Source organism: Hemiscyllium ocellatum, chromosome 15, assembly GCF_020745735.1.
Source record: "Hemiscyllium ocellatum isolate sHemOce1 chromosome 15, sHemOce1.pat.X.cur, whole genome shotgun sequence".
Lineage (NCBI taxonomy): Eukaryota > Metazoa > Chordata > Chondrichthyes > Orectolobiformes > Hemiscylliidae > Hemiscyllium > Hemiscyllium ocellatum.
The window spans coordinates 3,807,828-3,830,840 of record NC_083415.1 but is presented as its reverse complement, the minus strand read 5'-3'; the positions used below and the strand labels follow the sequence as shown (position 1 = coordinate 3,830,840).

The 23,013-nt window shown below is 45.5% G+C and overlaps 1 protein-coding gene across 1 annotated transcript in view; it reads right to left on the bottom strand.

The window, feature by feature from the left end:
- LOC132822635 (piezo-type mechanosensitive ion channel component 2-like) overlaps positions 1–23,013 on the bottom strand; it is a 211,958-nt gene that overhangs the window by 83,468 nt on the left and 105,477 nt on the right. The window contains exons 28-31 of the mRNA XM_060835882.1: positions 17,387–17,493; positions 12,172–12,292; positions 8,068–8,127; positions 6,952–7,118 (exon numbers count right to left, since the gene is read on the bottom strand). Of these exons, the coding sequence (XP_060691865.1) occupies positions 6,952–7,118; positions 8,068–8,127; positions 12,172–12,292; positions 17,387–17,493 (455 nt within the window). The remainder of the gene's footprint in view (positions 1–6,951; positions 7,119–8,067; positions 8,128–12,171; positions 12,293–17,386; positions 17,494–23,013) is intronic.

Here is a 23,013-nt window from a genome sequence, read left to right as displayed (position 1 = left end):
AAGATAGATTAAAAAGGAAGAAAGGAAAGAGCAGTTTGTATTTATATAACGTAACATTTTGCATCAGCATTTACCATGGAGAAGGACATGGAAAATAGAGAACTTGGGAAATAAATAGAGATAACTTGAAAAAAGTCCATATTACAGAGGTGGTACTGGATGTCTTAAAGTGCATAAAGGTGGATAAATCCCCAAGACGTGATTAGGTGTACCCTAGAACTCTGTGGGAGCTAGGGAATTGATTGTTGGGCCCATTGCTGAGTATTTGCAGCGTTGTTAGCCATAGGTGATGTGCCAGAAAACCGGAGGTTGGCTAATGTGGTGCCACTATTTAAGAAACGTGGTAAGGATAATCTGGGGAACTGTAGACCAGTGAGGCTGATATCGGTAGTGGACAAGTTGCTGGAGAGGATACTGAGGAAGAGGATTTACATGTATTTGGGAAGGCAAGGACTGATTAGAGATAGTCAACATGGATTTGTGCGTGAGTTATCATGTCTCACAAATTTGATTGAGTTTTTTTGAAGAATTGACAAAGAGGATTGATGACGGCAGAATGATGGACTCTGTCATTATGGACTTCAGTAAGTCATTCAACAAAGTTCTACATGGGTGACTGGTTAACAAGTTTAGATATCATGGAATACAGGGAGAACTGGCCATTTGGATATAGAACACATTCGGAGGTAGGAGACGCCCTCATGGTGGAGGTTTGCCTTTCAGACTGGATGCCTGTGACCAGTGGTGTACCATGAGGATTGGTGCTGAGTCCATAGTTTTCATTTATATAAATGATTTGGATACGAACATAGGAGCTATAGTTGGTAAGTTGGCAGTTAACACCTGACACCAGAATTGGGTGTGTAGTGGACAGCAAAGAAGGTTACCTCAGATTACAGTGGGACCTTGATCAGATGGGCCAATGGGCTGAGGAGTGGCAGATGGAGTTTAATTTAGATAAATGTGAGGTGCTACATTTTGGAAAGGCAAATCAGGGCAGGGCTTGTATACTTAATGGGAAGGTCCTAGGGCATGTTGCTAAACAAAGAGACCTTGGAGTGCAGGTTCATAGTTCCTTGAAAGTGGAGTCCAAGGTCAACAGGATAATAAAGAAGGCATTAGGTATGCATTCCTTTATTGGTCAGTGCATTGATTACAGGAGTTGGGAGGTCATGTTGCGGCTGTACAGGACATTGGTTAGGCCACTGTTGGAATATTGTGTTCAATTCTGGCCTCCCTGCCACAGGAAGCCTGTTGTGAAACCTGAAAGGGTTCAGAAAAGATTTACAAGGATGTTGCCAGGGTTGGAGGATTTCAGCTACAGGGAGAGGTTGAATAGACTGGGGCTGTTTTCCCTGGAGCGTCGGAGAATGAGAGGTGACCTGATAGAGGTTAGTAAAATCATGAGGGGCGTGGATAGGATGAATAGACAAAGTCTTTTTCCCAGGGTGGGGGAGTCCAGAACTAGAGGGCACAGATTTAAAGTGAGAGGGGAAAGGTTTAAAAAGGGACCCAAGGAGCAATGTTTTCACACAGAGGGTGGTGTGTGTATGGAATGAATTGCCAGAGGAGGTGATGGAGGCTGGTACATTTCAACTTTTAAGAGGCATCTGGATGGGTATATACATAGTAGGGGTTTAGAGGGATATGGGCCAAATGCTGGCAAATGGGATGAGATTAATTTAGTATATCTGATCAGCATGGAAAAGTTAGACTGAAGCATCTTTTTCCGTGCTGTACACCTCAATGACTTGTTATATCCAATGTGCAAAGGTGCTTGACAACAATGAACTATTTTGAACTGGAATTATGTGGTAATGCAGGATAGACCACAACAGGTAAATAAGTTTCCTTCTCTAAATGACCTTGGGTTTTATAATGACATTTCAACACCACAAACACTAAAATCACATTTTTGGGTCCATGTTTTCAGGAACATAGGAACAGCAGGTGGTCATTCAGCCCCTCTAGCCTGCACCACCAATCAATAAGGTCTAACTCCATAGACCTGCCCTGGGCCAATATGCTTTAATATTCTTGCTTTAATAATAATTCGTTTACCTCAGAGTTAAATGTAATAATCGAATTAAAATCGGACGCCATTTAAGGGAGAAAGCTTCAAACCTTCACTTACCTCGGTGCAGCTGAGTGTCAGTGAGGAGCAGACTGGAAGCTTGGAGCGGAGCAGGACAGTTGTTAGACGTGGGCCTGGTGCGGGCAGTCAGACATGTCCTGAACTGCTGCTACTGGAGATTCTTTACCAGACAGTAATGTCAATCCTTTAACTATGTTATAATTATCTTCTTCCCTAACTTTTTTTTTCCAGACACTAAGTAATGCTTCTACTTTTCCTTTTGCATCCAAGATTTGTACCTAGGTACTTGTACCTAAGATGGCACCATTAAAGGCACCAATTGTAAAAGCTTTTCCCTGTACTCCTGTACTGGAGTACGCATGGCAATAAAGGAGATTGTACTCTCCCCTGTGTGTAGAATTAATTTCTGACATTTGTCCTGAATGGCCTGGCCCTAATTCTTAGGCAATGTCCCCCGGTTCTGTAATCTTCAATCAGTGTAAATAGTTTGTATTTATCTACCCCGTTTTTCCCTGTTAATATCCTGAAAACCTCGATTAGATCACTGCTTACAACTTTGAGAGAATAAGAAGTCAAAGTTGTCTAATCTGTCCTCATAACTTAACCCCTGAAGTCCAGGTATCATCCTTGTGTTGAACTCCCTCCAGGGCCAAAACATTGTTCCTCAGGTGTGGAACCCTAATCTGCTCACAGCACTCTAAGTGGGGTCTAACTAAGGTTTTGCATAGCTGCAGCGTAATGTCTGCTCCCTTACATTCCAGCCCTTTAAATATGAAGGCCAGCATTGACTGTTAGCCACCTTGACTGTTTTCTGTGCCTGTTCATGGCATTTTAAACAACTATGCACCTAAACCCTCCAAATCTCATTGGACCTCCTCTGTATTTAACTTTATACCTTCTAAACAAAATCCCCAGATCTGTTCTTTTCTGCTATGAAATGGTTAACTTCACACCTTATATTAAACTCCATCTGCCACAGTTCATCTTATCTATTGATATTCTGTTAAAATTTTATGCTGTTTTCAACACTGTCTATAATGGTGCCAAATTTTGTCTCATCAGCAAATTTGGATATTTGACTTTTTATGTCATTATCCAAACCGTTAATGAACTTGGTGATTGATTTAAGCCTTTTTTCTGTGAAGTGTAGTAAGTTGAGGGATGACTTCAATGGAGACTTATAAAATATTGCAGGGCATAGATAAGGTGAATAGCAAAGGTCTTTTCCCTGGGATAGGGAAGTTCAAAACTAGAGGGCACAATTTTAAAGGCGAGAGGAGAAAGATTTAAAGGGACCTGAGGGGCAGCTTTTTCACACATGGAATGAACTGCTGGAGGAAGTGATAGGTAAGGTACAATTATAACTTAGTGACAGTTAAAAGACATTTGGACATATACATGAATAGGAAAGATTTAGAGGGATATGGGTCAATTGCAAATAAATGGGACGAGTTTAGTTTGGGAAAAGTGGTCAGCATGGACGGGTTGCGCCGAAGGGTCTGTTTCCGTGCTGTACGACTCTGTGACTGCATAATAAGATCCCTACACAATAGGACAAGTCAGGTCCTGCCAGTTTGAGTACTTACCTTCATTCCAACTCTGTTTTATGTCATTGAACCAATTCCCTATTCACGTCAGTAATACACCCTCAATTCTGTGGGCTTCCAACTTAATTAAGTCTGTTGTTCAAATTCAGACTCTCAAATGACCCTAGGGAGATTTGAAATCAGCGTTCTCTGGATTATTTATCCAAACCTCTAGTTTAGCAGGATGGTGATGTAACCTTTTCATTAGAACATCAAAATAACTTGAAACACACTGGGCAAGTTCTTGCTACAGTATACAGCATTAGAAAACAGAATTGGATTTGAATGATGACTTTAATTGGAGCATAATATTTTGATTCGAATATGAGGTTTATTGAATTGTTGTTTTAGAATTGTCATTTAAATTGAGAGCAAGGTATTGATCAGATATTTTGCCTCAGTCTTTACAGTAGAAGATACTTTGAAAGTCCCATTAATATGAAAGACTATGGGAAGGAATTAAGTACCATCAGCATCACTAGTGAAGTAGTATTAGACAAATCTAATGAGGAGAAGGGCAGGTAAATCCCCTGGCCCTAATGGCTTATATTCCAGGATCTGAAAAGAATTATCTGCAGAGATAAGTCGATGCATTGGTCATAATTATCCAAAAATCCTTGGGCTCTGGAGAAGTACCAGAGGATTGGACAACTGCCAACGTGACCCTGTATTCAAAAAGGGAGAGAGGCAACAAGTGGGTAATATAGGCTGATTAGCCTCATATCTATTGTTGGAACCAATTATGAAGGAAGTAGTAGCAGCACATTTGGAAAATCACAATCTATTGAAGCAGTCAGCATGGCTTCATGAAAGGGAAAACTGTGTCTGACTAATTTTTTTGGATTAGATTAGATTCCCTACAGTGTGGAAACAGGCCCAACAAGTCCACACCGACCCTCCGAAGAGTACCCCACCCAGACCCATTTCCCTCTGACTAATGCACTTAACACTGTGGGCAATTTAGAACGGCCAATTCACCTGACCTGCACATCTTTGGACAGACACTGGGAGAATGTACAAACTCCACACAGACAGTAACCCAAGGCTGGAATCAAACCTGGGACCCTGGTGCTATGAGGCTTCAGTGCTTACTACTGAGCCACCATGCCACACTAATTTATTAGAGATCTTCGAGGAAGTCTCACCCACAATGGATAGAGGGGAATAAGTAGATGCCGTCATGTTTGGACTTCCAGAAGGCATTCAACAAGATACCTTACAGAAGGTTAAATCAAAAGAAAGAGCCTATGGCACTGAAGCTAGAATATTGTCATAGATAGAGAATTGGCTAATGGGCAGGAAACAGTGAGTGGGGCTAAGGGGTGGTTTTTCAGTATTGGGACCGCAACTGTTTACAACATATATCAATGACTTGGAGAAGGAAGCAAGTGTACTGGAGCCATATTTGCGGATAACACAAATATAGGTGCTTCAGCAAGTTGCGAGAGGAATACAAATAGTTTACAGAGAGATATTGACAGGTTAAGTAAGTGGCAAAAAGTTGGCAAATGGAGTATAATTTGGGAAAATGAGGGGTTGTTCACTTTGGTAGGGAGAATAAAAGAACAGAGTTATTATTTAAATGGTGAAAAACTGCAAAAACTATGACCCAAAATGACTTGGGAATACTTGTGCATGAAACCCAGAAAGCGAGCACACAGATGGAACTAACAGGCAGTTCTGTGGCCAGAAACCAGACTCGGATTGGTATGTTGCCCCTCTGGTACCAGTGTAGAGATGTCGCAGGGACGTCGCAGAGTGGCTACAAGGGAGCTGGAACAGCCAGCAAACATGTCAATACCAATGACATGGGTTACAGAAAAAAAGAAATGAGGTCCTGAAATTAAAATTTAGAGTTAGGTAGTGGATTAAAGAGAACACTACTGAGGTTGTAATCTCCAGATTACATGGGAGAAGGAAGGTCAGGGCTGACAGCTCATAATTCCAGTTTACAGAAGTTTCAAGCCTGATGGGAGGGATATATTGAAGGTGGGGGCATGGCATTACTGTAGAGACAGTTTTTTTAATTAATAAGGGAGGTTGTTTTAGAAAGCTTTTCAAATGAGACTATCTGGGTAGAGCTTGGACGATTGAAACGTTTATTGGAATGGAGTAAAGACAGTTCATTTTTTTAAAAAAGCATTGTGGCTTTAACATGGAAAGTTATGAATAAATTAATTTCTTTTATACAAATCCAACTGTCACTGTAGGGCCACTTGCTTCCATAGTATATTGTATATGGACATGGATGTGCCAAACCTAGTTGTGGGGCCATATTGATTAATGGAGTACTTGAGGGTCACAAAATGGAATGGATGGGGCTTGGGGAATATGTAGGGGTTTCAGATGAGTGAGGGGGAAGTGATTCATGGCCTGTTTGTTTTGGTAAACAGCTGGGACAATTCCTGTGGTAGGGATTTTGAACAGCTCGCCTCTATAGCTGGCTGCCTCTGCAGCTGTGTCTGAAAGTTTTCCAGGGTTGGTGACCTATCTATAGCCAGCGCCTGCTCCCCCAGGATCTGGAGGTGGTATTTTGGAGGCAACTGCCCAAAGCTGGGCTCCCACCACCGGCCTCAAGAAGGAAAAAAACCCACCTATGGTATTTGTTCCTCTCAACATGGCAGATTCGGAAAATGTATGCAAAACATTTTTAAGGCAGAGATAGATAGAATCTTGATGACCAAAGGGTGAAAGATTAACAGGGGGATATGCAAGAATGTAGTGTTGAGATTACAATCAAATCTACCATGAGCTTATTGAATTGGGACAAAGGGTAGAGTGGCCTACAACCATTCACAATCATAGAGTCGTTCAACATGGAAACAGACCCTTTGGCCTAACCATGCTGACCATAATCTCAAACTCAACTTAGCCCCCTCGACTGCACTTGGCCCATACCCCTCTAAACATTTCTTATTCATGTACTTTACCAAATATCTTCTCAATGTGATAACTGTACCCACATATATCACTTCCTCTGGAAGCTCACTCCACACATGAAACACTGCGAAAAAAAAAATTGCACCCCCTTCTCTTTTTTAAATCTTTCTCCTCTCACCTTAAATCCCCTAGTCTTAAAATCCCTAATTCGAAGGAAAAGACACTTGCCATTCACATCTCATGACTTAATAAATCTCAAAAAGTTCCTTGTTTGTAACAAGGGACCATCTTGTCCTGACAACAGATGTGATTAAACAAACAATGAAGGAGTTTACATTTAAGAGAAGTCACTGGTGTTAGGGTGTGTTAAAGAGGAATGAAGCTAGTCACCTGTTTTAATTCTCTTCTTAAAATGGACCTCTCAAAGCTCAGCACAGTGGAGATATCAATGTAATCCTTGGAGATGGAGTTCAGAAGCTCAATCAGTCCATCGAGCAATGCTTGGACAAACATCCAGGTGAAGGTCAGGATGTTCACGCTCCGCTTGATGCAATTATCTACACATAAATAAAAGGCACATTAAGCTGTAAGAAACAAGGACAGCTCCTTATTAGAATAAAAGCGGCTTTGGTTATTCAGAAATTGACAGCAACAAAGTGGAGTCATAACCTGGATTTTGGATTTCAAAATTTGCAGCTGTCACAAAAACTCAAAAATGTGAATAGTCAGGAGTATGGTAACAACTACAGGGGCATGAATAGATTGGTGAAATCAGACAGAGCAAATGCAAGTATGAAGTAATGCCTTTTTGCAACGGAAAAGAAGAATCCAATGTAAATGAGTGCAACTTTCAAGTTGTGATGAAAGGAGACCTGCAGGGTGCTTCATTTTTGTAATTTTTGTAAGGGAAGTTGATAAGGCTGTTACAAAGTCTATGGGTCCTTTGGCTTTAGAATGAAAAACAGAGACCATAAGCCAAGAGGTCATGTAAAACCTTTATATAATATTGGTTGCTCTCAACTGGACCATACCATCAAATTCTGGAAGCCATGCTTCAGCAAAGAGACTTGCTAGAGTGATATAATGGATGATAGCTATTGGTTAGGTGAAGAAATGGAAAAGGTTGGGTTTGTTCACCATACGAAGCTCAATGTTTAACCAATTTAAAAACTTTATCTATTATTTTGGGATTCAGGAACCAATCGGTTTTCCATAACTGTGAGCTATACTGAGATTGTTCCTGTTTTTTCTCTGAAGAAACTACATTGCAGCGTGACAGAATCCACTCACATGGCCAGCTCTCAACTTGCCTTCCCTTTCCCAAGTTATGCAGTGGCACCACATCACAGAAAACAGAAATCAAGATGTTGCATTACAATAATAATGAATTTAACAATTCCCATGAAACTTTAAGAAAAGTTAAAATGTTTGTACGTCTGCCCATTGTAGTCCCACTAAAGAGGGTGTATTTCTAACTCGCTGCGTGTCACAGTTAGGGTCACTAACCCGGATCCTGCACACTCGAAGCATCCAGTTCATCTTCACTGGAGTCAGCTCTTTTTAAATCTGAAATTCAGAAATACAATGACAGCCTCTGACATGTTAATAGCATTCCATTGGCTCTCTTATTTTAAAGATGCGAGTAAAGTTATTTTGAACAAAATATCTCTATTTACATTGAAACAGTTCAAAACCCCAGTCCCTTTCTGCAATTCTGTGACTGATTTGCCTACATAGCTGCCAAGCAGCAGCACCTGCTCCTTCACATTCGAGTTTGGCTTCCTAACTACTTGTGTTCACTTGTCTTTAGTTCATTATGGCACTGAGCTCCATTTTTCAGGAACAGCCTAACTATGGCCCTGACCTGCTGTTGACTTGCTCATCTCAGCTGGAGGAGGAGTCAGATCAGTACAGATGACAGAGCCCAGGATTAGGATACACAGTTAATCAGCCAGGAATCATGCTCCTTATCCTTATTCATGATTTTGGGATGCTGGTGTTGGACTGGGGTGTACAAAGTTAAAAATCACACAACACTAGGTTATAGTCCAACAGGTTTAATTGGAAGCACTAGCTTTCGGACTGCGTTACGATCGAGCCCTCCACAATCACCTGATGAAGGAGCATTGTTCCGAAAGCTAGTGTGCTTCCAATTAAACCTGTTGGACTATAACCTGGTGTTGTGTGATTTTTAACTTTATCCTTATTCAGCAAGACTGCTAGAGGATGAATGAAATTGATGATCAATTGGGAAAGGATTAGGCTTGAGGGTGAAGCATTCTGTGGTGAAATACTTTACAAATATTCACCAGCCAGAGTTGAGCATGATGATTACCCAATTATGAAAGTTAAGATAACTCCAGGATAGAACCAGAGAGAGGGAAAAGGAATAAAAATATTTTTTTTAAAAAAAACTGGAAAAAAAAACCTGCTGGTGAAACTCAGCAGGTCTGGCATCAACTGTGGAGAAAAAAAACAAAGTTAATCTTTGAGTTCAGTTTGGAATGGAAGAGCAGTGGAAAATGGATGGTTTAACCTGGTGGAAAAGAAAATCAAAAGGGAATGTCAGGAAAAGGTTAGAAGGTAAGGGAGATTAAAGATTGAAGGTCAAACAAGTGGCAAAAGGAGTGGTAATTGTTTAGAGAAGTGACAAAGTATTGGCCCAGAGTAGGTGTTAATAGCAAATGTCAACTGTGGTGAAGGGGTTGCAGGCAGGTCAGAGGTGTATATTAAGATGGAGGATGAAGTTCATGGTCAGGAATTGTAGAAGTTAGTGCTGAATTCTGAAGGATTCTAAAGTGCATAATCATAAAATGTGGTACAGTTTCTCCAGTTTGCACTGGGCTTCACCAAACCTTGTAGTAAGCCCTGGACAGAACAGTGAACATGACAGCAGGATGCTGCACTGAAATGGCAGGAGACCTGAAGGTTGGGGTCATGTTTGTAGATTGCACGGAGGTGTGCAAAATGATCACCTAGAGAAACAAAAAATATTAGGTTGAACTGAAAGAACGAGGAGTTGTGTTATTCAGACTGGAAGGGTCAGGAATGGACACTTAAAGTATGAACAACTTACTACTGAGCAAAATATTGTGATTGACAGAAAAAAAAATAGTAAAGGGACTGTAACTAAGGAGGTAGTACACAAACATACACATGAAACTCTTCACTAGGTCATCCAGCAATAACTTATGGAGATTGTAATTTGATGTAGGGAAGGTAGGAACTGGAATGTACATTAATAAAAAACAGAAATGAGAAATTGTAATTACAATGCGAATGAAGATGCAAGGAAAGTGTTTACAAGACTGTCCTGAAGTCTGCTAATGTAATATTGTTACTGATGTTTCTTCTGTCAAAAAAAAACAGAAAGCTTTGCATTTATCTAGCATTTTTCACAATCATAGCACATCTCAAACCCTTCTGAGACACTGAAATCCATTGAGGTTTCTCTATTCTATTATTCACCGCTCTAAAACAAGAGACATGACAGTTAATGTGTGCTGAGCAAAGCCCACTTACTACAATATAATAGTCATCGGATAATTTGTAATTTGTAACATGGATTGAAGGAAGAATATTGATCAGAACTCCAGGAACAAGTCCCCTGCTGCTTTTCAAGATTGTGTCATAGGATCTTTTACGTCCAACTGAGCAGGCAGATATTTATTTGGCTGTTTGATTTACTGATATAACATGTACCTAAATACAGTGGAAAGTTTTTGTTTTCATTGCAGTAGAGGTAGATCATAGAAAACAAGAACACACAGATTATTGAACAGAATAAGACTTACAAAGTTATGGCTACACAGAAGGTGTACAAAAAGCAAGGTTTGAAACGTGAGAATAATGGACATTGAGCAGTCTCATTACAGTGAGGAAGAAGCTGTTCTTGAACCTGTTGGTAAGTATGTCTAAGCTTTTATATTTTCTTCCTGATAGAAGTGGTTGAAAGAGATTATAATAAGGATGGGACGGGTCTTTAATGATGTTGGCTGCCTTTCTGCAGCAACAAGAAGTGTAGATGGAGTCAATGGATGGAAGATAGGCCTGTATGGTGGTTTGGGCTGTGTTCACAATTCTCTGTAGTTTCTTATGATCCTGGGCAGAGCAGTTGTGGTATCAAGCCATGTTGCATTCAGATAAAATGTTTTCTATAGTGCACCTATAAAGGTTGGTGGGGTCCTTCTGGACTTGCTGAATTTCTTTAGTCCCCTGAGGAAGAACAGGTATTGTTGTGCCTTGGTTTCACATTTCATCTGAAAAGACAGCACCTCTAACAATCGGAGAGCTCTCACAGACCTGGTTTCCTCAAGTGCTCAATCTCAAATTGAACCTACAGATTCAGAGGCAAGTGTACTACCAAGTCAGCCATAGCTGTCATTATGAAATACTTCAGCAATTGTGAGCTTTTCATAACCTGTAGCCTGCTAAATGAGAATTGATTAACTAATTTCAACACAGAGACCACTGATGTCATATTTAACACGGATCTTAAAGAAATGGAGAGTTTATACATTAAAACAAATTACTTTTCAGAGTGTACTATGGAGAATTTAATTAGTTGACAGGAAGTTATGCTGAAGGGAACATCTGTGAATAAATACAACATCACTTCCAGAGGCAAAAAAAATCAGAACCAATGGTCCAGAGTTCGAAACTTCATTTATATCTGGATGAACAGCAAGCAGCACATATTTTAGAACTGGGATTTGTAATGGTTTATGGAAATGTTAGATATTTATAAAGAAACAAGGGAAGTTGCTTATTAAAATTAATTGTGTATGAAGTATTGTTATGTATGCAGTCACGTGTAGATTGTCACATAGAAAGGGTGAGAAAGGTGAAAAGCTGACATACTGGCAATGGGATTTGGGATTCAAAGGTTTGCAGTCTTGATACTTAACTCAGATTTCCAACACAATCAAGTCTTCAGGCTCAATAGTTGAATTTCAGTATCCATATATGATCTGTGAACTCATGGAATCCCTACAGTGTGGAAGCAGGCCATTCAGCCTAACAAGTCCATACCAACCCTCCAAAAAGCATCCCACCCAGACCCATCCTTTATCCTTTCCTTGCAACCTTGTATTTTTCCATGGCTAATCCACCTCGCCTGCTCATCCCTGGTCACTATGGGAAATTTAACATGGCTAATCCATCTGACCTGCATATCTTTGGACAGTGGGAGGAAACCAGAGCACCCAGAGGAAACCCACACAGACACGGGGAAAATGTGCAAACTTCACGTAGACAGTTGCCCGAGGCTGGAATCGAACCCAGGTCCCTGCTGCTGTGAGACAGCAGTGCTAATCACAGGGCCACCATGCTGCCGCAAATAATGAGCTCCATTTGCGTCTATCAGCAAGAGGGGATAGCACACATGCCCAGGTAATGAGGGAGCACTACTATGTTTTTTATTACACGCCATGTTGATTTAGGAATAAGTAATCAGTAATGCCATACAGTGTTTTTCCCAACAACTAGTACACTAGAAACTGCTTCATGAAGTGATAATGTTTCAGTTAGCTTTGTTGCCAATAAATAAACATTGTTCACCAGCCCGAAGTACCCCTGAGTTATTGAGACTGATTTGCTGCAATTCATTACCTTGTGGATTTCTTTGCTCCATACCTTCTTTCATCCTCTGGGCTTTCTTTGCCTGCTTCAGCTCCTTGTGTTTTTCCTCGACTGCTGCTTTAGAGTCTTTGACTAAGGCTATGTAAGCAAACTGTAAGGAAAGAGATAAATCAGACAAGTTACTCATGGTCTATTCAGACTCCCTGGGTGAGGCCTCAAGCCCATTTAAAGACTATTTACGTGGCACAGAGTTTAAGTTGGGGCTCAGGTCTCTTCAGGAATTGAGAAAGTGAGGAAACCACAATGAAGCAGCATGCTCAAACCTGCTCCTTCAGCAGACACTGTGCTATCCTCACAATCCACAGAACACAGCTCACAACAACATCGTGGGCCATTTTACAAAGGACTCGTATTGTGTGCATTTGATTGTGAATGGGTCAAGGGCACAGGAGAGGACATTAATATGACTCTTATAATACCATGATAATTTGTTGACTGGCAATCTTTTGTTCACTTTATCCAGTGGTTGATTGCTGAATTGTTTAGATTGAATGACTGGATATCGTACTTATCTCCTATAATTACAATGATACTTCTAAATTCAACCAGCTAATTTACATAATTTAAAACATTGAGAACTTCACAGAACCTTCAATGCATAAGTAATTGTAATGAGTAGGCTTTCTTGAGATTTTTCTTGGAGTCAGTCACATGACCCACTAACTCCATCCACAAATTAAAACAGTTAAGCACTGTGGGAGAAACCATCACCAGACAAGTTTAATCAAATACCAAACAGCAAAATGGATATGGACTTATCAACGTATTGTGTCCAATTTACCTGATATGGAACTCTGTTTGGAAGGCTAGTGAAATAGTCCGAAACTATTCAAATGTTAGGGAAAGGAAATTATTTATAACTGGGTCAGTGGAGTGTACTGGAGGTGTAAATGAGTGGGTCAGTGAAGTGTACTGGAGGTGTCAATGAGTGGGTGAGGGTAGCATACTGGAGGTGAAGATGAGTGGGTCAGTGTAGTGTACTGGAGGTGTCAATGAGTGAGTCAGTGGAGTGTACTGAAGGTGTAGATGAGTGGGTCAGTGTAGTGTACTGGAGATGTCAATGAGTGGGTCAGTGTAGTGTACTGGAGGTGTCAATGAGTGAGTCAGTGGAGTGTACTGAAGGTGTAGATGAGTGGGTCAGTGTAGTGTACTGGAGGTGTAGTTGAGTGGGTCAATGTATCATACTGGAGGTGTCAGTGAGAGGGTCAGTTTAGTGTACGGGAGGTGTCAATGAGTGAGTCAGTGGAGTGTACTGGAGGTGTAGAGCAGTGGGTCAGTGTGATGTACTGGAGGTGTAGGAGGGTGGGTCAGTGTAGCGTACTGGAAGTGTAGAGGGGTGGGTCAGTTTAGTGTACGGGAGGTGTCAATGAGTGAGTCAGTGGAGTGTACTGGAGGTGTAGAGCACTGGGTCAGTGTGATGTACTGGAGGTGTAGAGGAGTGGGTCAGTGTAGTGTACTGAAGATGTAGATGAGTGGGTCAGTGTAGTGTACTGGAGGTGTAGATGAGTGGGTCAGTGTAGTGTACAGGAGGTATAGATGAGTGCGTCAGTGTAGTGTACTGGAGGCATGGATGAGTGGGTCAGTGTAGTGTACTGGAGGTGTAGATGAGTGGGTCAGGGTAGCGTACTGGAGATGTAGAGGGGTGGGTCAGTGTAGCGCACTGGAGGTGCAGAGGAGTGGGTTGGTGTGATGTACTGGAGGTGTAGATGAGTAGGTCAGTGTGATGTACTGGAGGTCTAGAGGGGTGGGTCAATGTAGCGTACTGGAGGTGTAGATGAGTGGGTCAGTGTAGTGTACTGGAGGTGTAGATGAGTGGGTCAGTGTAGTGTACTGCAGGTGTAGTTGAGTGGGTCAATGTATCATACTGGAGGTGTCAGTGAGAGGGTCAGTTTAGTGTACGGGAGGTGTCAATGAGTGAGTCAGTGGAGCGTACTGGAGGTGTAGAGGGGTGGGTCAGTGTGGTGTACAGGAGGTGTAGATGAGTGGGACAGTGTGATGTACTGGAGGTGTACAGGGGTGGGTCTGTGTAGCATACTGGAGGTGTAGATGAGTGGGTCAGTTTAGTGTACTGGATGTGTCAATGAGTGAGTCAGTATAGTGTACTGGAGGTGTCAATGAGTGAGTCAGTGTAGTGTACTGGAGGTGTAGATGAGTGGGTCAGTGTAGTGTACTGGAGGGGTAGTTGAGTGGGTCAGTGTATCATACTGGAGGTGTCAGTGAGAGGGTCAGTTTAGTGTACGGGAGGTGTCAATGAGTGAGTCAGTGGAGTGTACGGGAGGTGTAGAGCAGTGGGTCAGTGTGATTTACTGGAGGTGGAGGGGGGTGGGTCAGTGTAGCGTACTGGAGGTGTAGAGGGGTGGGTCAGTGTAGCGTACTGGAGGTGTAGAGGGGTGGGTCAGTGTGATGTACAGGAGGTGTAGAGGGGTGGGTCAGTGTAGCGTACTGGAGGTGTAGATGAGTGGGTCAGTGTAGCGTACTGGAGGTGTAGATGAGTGGGTCAGTGTAGTGTACAGGAGGTATAGATGAGTGCGTCAGTGTAGTGTACTGGAGGCATGGATGAGTGGGTCAGTGTAGTGTACTGGAGGTGTAGATGAGTGGGTCAGTGGAATGTACTGGAGGTGTAGAGGGGTGGGTCAGTGTAGCGCACTGGAGGTGCAGAGGAGTGGGTTGGTGTGATGTACTGGAGGTGTAGATGAGTAGGTCAGTGTGATGTACTGGAGGTCTAGAGGGGTGGGTCAGTGTAGCGTACTGGAGGTGTAGATGAGTGGGTCAGTGTAGTGTACTGGAGGTGTAGATGAGTGGGTCAGTGTAGTGTACTGGAGGTGTAGTTGAGTGGGTCAATGTATCATACTGGAGGTGTCAGTGAGAGGGTCAGTTTAGTGTACGGGAGGTGTCAATGAGTGAGTCAGTGGAGCGTACTGGAGGTGTAGAGGGGTGGGTCAGTGTGGTGTACTGGAGGTGTAGATGAGTGGGTCAGTGTGATGTACTGGAGGTGTACAGGGGTGGGTCTGTGTAGCGTACTGGAGGTGTAGATGAGTGGGTCAGTTTAGTGTACTGGAGGTGTCAATGAGTGAGTCAGTATAGTGTACTGGAGGTGTAGATGAGTGAGTCAGTGTAGTGTACTGGAGGTGTAGATGAGTGGGTCAGTGTAGTGTACTGGAGGGGTAGTTGAGTGGGTCAGTGTATCATACTGGAGGTGTCAGTGAGAGGGTCAGTTTAGTGTACGGGAGGTGTCAATGAGTGAGTCAGTGGAGTGTACGGGAGGTGTAGAGGGGTGGGTCAGTGTAGCGTAATGGAGGTGTAGTGGGGTGGGTCAGTATGATGTACTGGAGGTGTAGAGGGGTGGGTCAGTATAGCGTAGTGGAGGTGGAGGGGGGTGGGTAAGTGTAGCGTACTGGAGGTGTAGAGGGGTGGGTCAGTGTGGTGTACTGGAGGTGTAGATGAGTGAGTCAGTGTGATGTACTGGAGGTGTAGAGGGGTGGGCCAGTGTAGCGTACTGGAGGTGTAGAGTAGTGGGTCAGTGTGATGTACTGGAGGTGTAGGGGGTGGGTCAGTGTAGCGTACTGGAGGTGTAGAGGAGTGGGTCAGTGTGATGTACTGGAGGTGTAGAGGGGTGGGTCAGTGTTGTGTACTGGAGGTGTAGAGGGGTGGGTCAGTGTGGTGTACTGGAGGTGTAGATGAGTGGGTCAGTGTGATGTACTGGAGGTTTAGAGGGGTGGGTCAGTGTAGCGTACTGGAGGTGAAGTGTAGTGGGTAAGTGTAGTGTACAGGAGGTGTAGATGAGTGGGTCAGTGTAGCGTACTGGAGATGTCAATGAGTGGGTCAGTGTAGTGTACTGGAGGTGTAGATGAGTGGGTCAGTGTAGTGTACTGGAGGTGTAGTTGAGTGGACCAATGTATCATACTGTTGGTGTCAGTGAGAGGGTCAGTTTAGTGTATGGGAGGTGTCAATGAGTGAGTCAGTGGAGTGTACTGGAGGTGTAGAGTAGTGGGTCAGTGTGATGTACTGGAGGTGTAGATGAGTGGGTCAGTGTAGCGTACTGGAGGTGTAGAGGAGTGGGTCAGTGTGATGTACTGGAGGTGGAGAGGGGTGGGTCAGTGTAGCGTACTGGAGGTGTAGAGGGGTGGGTCAGTGTGGTGTACTGGAGGTGTAGATGAGTGGGTCAGTGTAGTGTACAGGAGGTGTAGATGAGTGGGTCAGTGTAGTGTACAGGAGGTGTAGATGAGTGCGTCAGTGTAGTGTACTGGAGGCATGGATGAGTGGGTCAGTGTAGTGTACTGGAGGTGTAGATGAGTGGGTCAGTGTAGCGTACTGGAGGTGAAGATGAGTGGGTAAGTGTAGCGTACTGGAGGTGTAGATGAGTGGGTCAGTGTAGCATACTGAAGGTGTAGATGAGTGGGTCAGTGTAATGTACTGGAGGTGTAGTTGAGTGGGTCAATGTATCATACTGGAGGTGTCAGTGAGAGGGTCAGTCTAGTGTACTGGACGTGTCAATGAGTGAGTCAGTGGAGTGTACTGGAGGTGTAGAGCAGTGGGTCAGTGTGATGTACTGGAGGTGTAGGAGGGTGGGTCAGTGTAACGTACTGGAGGTGTAGAGGTGTGGGTCAGTGTAGCGTACTGGAGGTGTAGAGGAGTCGGTCAGTGTGATGTACTGGAGGTGTAGAGGGGTGGGTCAGTGTAGCGTAGTGGAGGTGCAGAGGAGTGGGTCAGTGTGATGTACTGGATGTGTAGAGGGGTGGGTCAGTGTAGCGTTTTGGAGGTGTAGATGAGTGGGTCAGTGTAGTGTACTGGAGGGGTAGTTGAGTGGGTCAGAGTATCATACTGGAGGTGTCAGTGAGAGGGTCAGTTTAGTGTACGGGAGGTGGTCAATGAGTGAGTCAGTGGAGTGTACTGGAGTTGTAGAGGGGTGGGTCAGTGTAGCGTACTGGAGGTGGGGAGGAGTGGGTAAGTGTGATGTACTGGAGGTGTAGAGGAGTGGGTCAGTGTAGCCTACTGGAGGTGTAGAGGGGTGGGTCTGTGTAGTGTACTGGAGGTGTAGAGGGGTGGGTTAGTGTAGCATACTGAAGGTGTAGAGGAGTGGGTCAGTGTGATGTACTGGAGGTGTAGAGGGGGAGGTCAGCAGAGATTTGGTGTCAGGCTCTGTCAGAACAGAACATTGTTGGTGACCCCCACAGTACATACATACCTGGAATGCTGAGGTTTTTACTGTTTCATCTTTAACCGTTCCAGTTTCATCCTTCGCTTCATCCTCACTGTCAGTGTCAAATAGATAGTAATCCCCACTATGAATCACTACAGCAGCAAGGCAAAAACAGGTCATGGGTGGACAGCCAACGCATATATGTCAGCAACAGCAGGAATCACTTTAAGAATTCTAATGTAGATTTTAGACAGGGAACAGAAAATGTCTATTCTCATATCACTGGGGATAATGATTTTTGCTCTCTGCTTCTCCATGGTTTAACCTCATGGCAGTTGTTAATGGAAGAAACGTTAGCAATGGAAAATAGAATTCAGCACATATTGACGGGGTCACTCTCGAGACAGCCACCAGACCAGCTGCAATGTTCAGCCTGGCTGGCATTCCTTCGGTTCAATTAGAGGACATATTAATACTAATCAGTTCCAGTTTCACCATGGTCCAAGAACATACACTACACTGACCCACTCATCCACGCCTCCAGTACGCTACACTGACCCACTCATCCACGCCTCCAGTACGCTACACTGACCCACTCATCTACACCTCCAGTACGCTACACTGACCCACTCATCCACGCCTCCTGTACACTACACTGACCCACTCATCTACACCTCCTGTACACTACACTAATCCACTCATCTACACCTCCAGTACGCTACACTGACCCACTCATCCACGTCTCCAGTACACTACACTGACCCACTCATCTACACTGACCCACTCATCTACACCTCCTGTACACTACACTAATCCACTCATCTACACCTCCAGTACGCTACACTGACCCACTCATCCACGCCTCCAGTACGCTACACTGACCCACTCATCCACGCCTCCAGTACGCTACACTGACCCACTCATCTACACCTCCTGTACACTACACTAATCCACTCATCAACAGCTCCAGTACGCTACACTGACCCACTCATCCACGCCTCCAGTACGCTACACTGACCCACTCATCCACGCCTCCAGTACGCTACACTGACCCACTCATCCACGCCTCCAGTACGCTACACTGACCCACTCATCTACACCTCCAGTACACTACACTGACCCATTCATCAACAGCTCCAGTACGCTACACTGATCCACTCATCTACACCTCCAGTACACTACACTGACCCACTCATCAACCACTCCAGTACTCTCCAGTGACCCACTCATTGACATCTCCCGTACACCAACCGACCCACTCATCTACACCTCCAGTACACTACACTGACCCACTCACCTCCAGTGCACTACACTGACCCACTCATCTACACCTCCAGGACACTACACTGACCCACTCATCTACACCTCCAGTACGCTACACTGACCCACTCATCTACACCTCCAGTACACTACACTGACCCACTCATCAACCACTCCAGTACGCTCCACTGACCCACTCACTGACATCTCCAGTACACCACACCGACCCACTCATCTACACCTCCAGTACACTACACTGACCCACTCATCTACACCTCCAGTACGCTACACCGACCCACTCATCTACACCTCCAGTACACTACACTGACCCACACACGTCCAGTACACTACACTGACCCACACACCTCCAGTACGCTACACTGACCCACTCATCTACACCTCCAGTACGCTACACTGACCCACTCATGAAGGGCTTATGCTCGAAACGTCGAATTCTCTATTCCTGAGATGCTGCCTGGCCTGCTGTGCTTTGACCAGCAACACATTTGCAGCCACTCATCTACACTCCACTACGCTACACTGATCCACTCATCAACCACTCCAGTACTCTCCAGTGACCCACTCATTGACATCTCCTGTACACCACACCGACACACTCATCTACACCTCCAGTACACTACACTGACCCACACACCTCCGGTATACTACACCGACCCACTCATCTACACCTCCAGTACGCTACACTGACCCACTCATCTACACCTCCAGTGCACTACACTGACCCACTCATCTACACCTCCAGGACACTACACTGGCCCACTCATCTACACCTCCAGGACACTACACTGGCCCACTCATCTACATTCCAGTATGCTACACTGACCCACTCATCTACACCTCCAGTACACTACACTGACCCACTCATCAACCACTCCAGTACGCTAAACTGACCCACTCATTGACATCTCCAGTACACCACACCGACCTACTCATCTACACCTCCAGTACACTACACTGACCCACACACCTCCAGTACGCTACAGTGACCCACTCATCCATACCTCCAGTACACTACACTGACCCACTCATCTGCACCTCCACTACGCTACACTGACACACTCATCCACATCTCCAGTAAACTATACTGACCCACTCATTGACACCTCCAGTACAGTACACTGACCCACTCATCTACACCTCCAGTACATTATACTGACCCACTCATCTACACCTCCAGTACATCACACTGACCCACTCATCTACACCTCCAGTACACTACACTGACCCACTCATCCACACCTCCAGTACAGTACACTGACCCACTCATCTACACCTCCAGTACAGTACACTGACCCACTCATCTACACCTCCAGTACATCACACTGACCCACTCATCTACACCTCCAGTACACTACACTGACCCACTCATCTACACCTCCAGTACAGTACACTGACCCACTCATCTACACCTCCAGTACATTATACTGACCCACTCATCTACACCTCCAGTACATCACACTGACCCACTCATCTACACCTCCAGTACACTACACTGACCCACTCATCCACACCTCCAGTACAGTACACTGACCCACTCATCTACACCTCCAGTACAGTACACTGACCCACTCATCTACACCTCCAGTACATCACACTGACCCACTCATCTACACCTCCAGTACACTACACTGACCCTCTCATCTACACCTCCAGTACAGTACACTGACCCACTCATCTACACCTCCAGTACACTACACTGACTTACTCATCAACACGGAGGAGAAAGTGAGGACTGCAGACGCTGGAGATCAGAGCTGAAATGTGTTGCTGGAAAAGCGCAGCAGGTCAGGCAGCATCCAAGGAGCAGGAGAATCGACGTTTCGGGCATGAGCCCTTCTTCAGGAATGAGGAAAGTGTGTCCAGCAGGGTAAGATAAAAGGTAGGGAGGAGGGACTTGGGGTAGGGGCGTTGGAAATGCGATAGATGGAAGGAGGTCAAGGTGAGGGTGATCGGCCAGAGTGGGGGTGGGGTTGGGGGCGGTGAGGTCAGGAAGAAGATTGCAGGTTAGGAAGGCGGTGCTGAGATTGAGAGATTCGACTGAGACAAGGTGGGGGGAGGGGAAATGAGGAAACTGGAAAAATCGGTGTTCATCCCTTGTGGTTGGAGAGTTCTTAGGCAGAAGATGAGGCGCTCCTCCTCCAGCCGTCGTGTTGCTATGGTCTGGCGATGGAGGAGTCCAAGGACCTGCATGTCCTTGGTGGAGTGGGAGGGGGAGTTGAAGTGTTGAGCCACGGGGTGGTTGGGTTGGTTGGTCCGGGTGTCCCAGAGGTGTTCTCTGAAACGTTCCGCAAGTAGGCGGCCTGTCTCCCCAATATAGAGGAGGCCACAGCGGGTGCAGCGGATACAGTAAATGATGTGTGTGGAGGTGCAGGTGAAGTTGTGGCGGATATGGAAGGATCCCTTGGAGGGAAGTAAGAGGGGAGGTGTGGGCGCAAGTTTTGCATTTCTTGCGGTTGCAGGGGAAGGTGCCGGGAGTGGAGGTTGGGTAGGTGGGGGGTGCGGACCTGACGAGGGAGTCATGGAGGGAGTGGTCTTTTCGGAATGCTCATAGGAGAGGGGAGGGAAATATATCTCTGTTGGTGGGGTCCGTTTGGAGGTGGCGGAAATGACGACAGATGATACGATGTATATGGAGGTAGGTGGTGTGGTAGGCGAGGATCAGTGGGGTTCTTTCCTGGTGGCGATTGGAGGGGCGTGGCTCCAGGGCAGAGGTGCGGGAAGTGGAGGAGATGTGGTGGAGAACATCGTCGATCACGTCTGGGGAGAAATTGCAGTCTTTGAAGAAGGAGGCCATCTGTGTTGTTCGGTATTGGAATTGGTCCTCCTGGGAGCAGATGCGGCCGAGACGAAGGAATTGGGAATATGGGATGGCGTTTTTACAGGGGGCAGGGTGGGAGGAGGTGTAGCTGTGGGAGTTGGTCGGTTTATAGTAAATGTCCGTGTTGATTCAGTCGCCCGAGATAGAAATGGAATGGCCTAGGAAGGGGAGGGAGGAGTCTGAGACAGTCCAGGTGAATTTGAAGTCAGGGTAGAAGGTGTTAGTAAAGTGGATGAACTGTTCAACCTCCTCGTGGGAGCACGAGGCAGCGCTGATACAGTCATTGATGTAGCGGAGGAAAAGGTGGGGGGTGGTGCCAGTGTAGTTGCGGAAGATGGACTGTTCCACGTATCCTACGAAGAGGCAGGCATAGCTGGGGCCCATGGGGTGCCCATGGTTACTCCTTTGGTTTGGAGGAAGTGGGAGGATTGGAAAGAGAAGTTGTTCAGAGTGAGGACCAGTTCAGTCAGTCGAAGGAGGGTGTCAGTGGAAGGGTACTGGTTGGTGCGGCGGGGAAAGGAAGAAGCAGAGGGCTTTGAGTCCTTCGTGATGGGGGATGGAGGTGTACAGGGGCTGGATGTCCATGGTGAAGATAAGGCGTTGGGGGCCAGGGAAGCGAAAATCCTGGAGGAGGTGGAGGGTGCGGGTAGTGTCCCGAACGTAGGTGGGGAGTTCTTGGACTAAGGGGAACAGGACCGTATCGATGTATGCAGAGATGAGTTCGGTGGGGCAGGTACAGGCTGAGACAATGGGTCGGCCGGGGCATTCAGGTTTGTGGATTTTGGGCAGGAAGTAGAAACGGGCGGTGCGGGGTTGTGGGACTATGAGGTTGGAGGCGGTGGATGGGAGATCCCCTGAGGTGATGAGGTTATGGATGGTCTGGGAGATGATGGTTTGATAGTGGGAGGTGGGGTCATGGTCAAGTAGGAGGAGGTGTCCGCAAGCTGGCGTTTAGCCTCAGCGGTGTAAAGGTCGGTGCGCCAAACTACTACCGTGCCTCCCTTGTCTGTCGGTTTGATGGTGAGATTAGGGTTGGAGCGGAGAGAGTGGAGGGCTGCACGTTCCGAGGGTGAGAGGTTGGAGTGGGTGAGAGGAGTGGAGAGGTTGAGGCAGTTAATGTCGCGGCGGCAGTTGACTATGAAGAGATTGAGGGCAGGTAAGAGGCCAGTACGGGGTGTCCAGGTGGATGGGGTGTGTTGGAGGCAGGAGAAGGGATTGTCAGAGGATGGGACTCATCTACCCCTCCAGTACACTATACTGACCCACTCATCTACATCTCCAGTACACTACACTGTCCCACTCATCTACATCTCCAGTACAGATCTGTTCCTGAAGGATCCTTCCCTAGGGGACACTAGTAAACAAGATGTTTTTTATGACAATTGACTGTGGTTACATGGTCACCAATACGTTCGCTTATTTATTCTCCTTTTGAGCTTTTTATTAGATTATTAGATTACTTATAGTGTGGAAACAGGCCCTTTGGCCCAACAAGTCCACACCGACCCGCCGAAGCGCAACCCACCCATACCCCTACATTTACCCCTTACTTAACACTACGGGCAATTTAGCA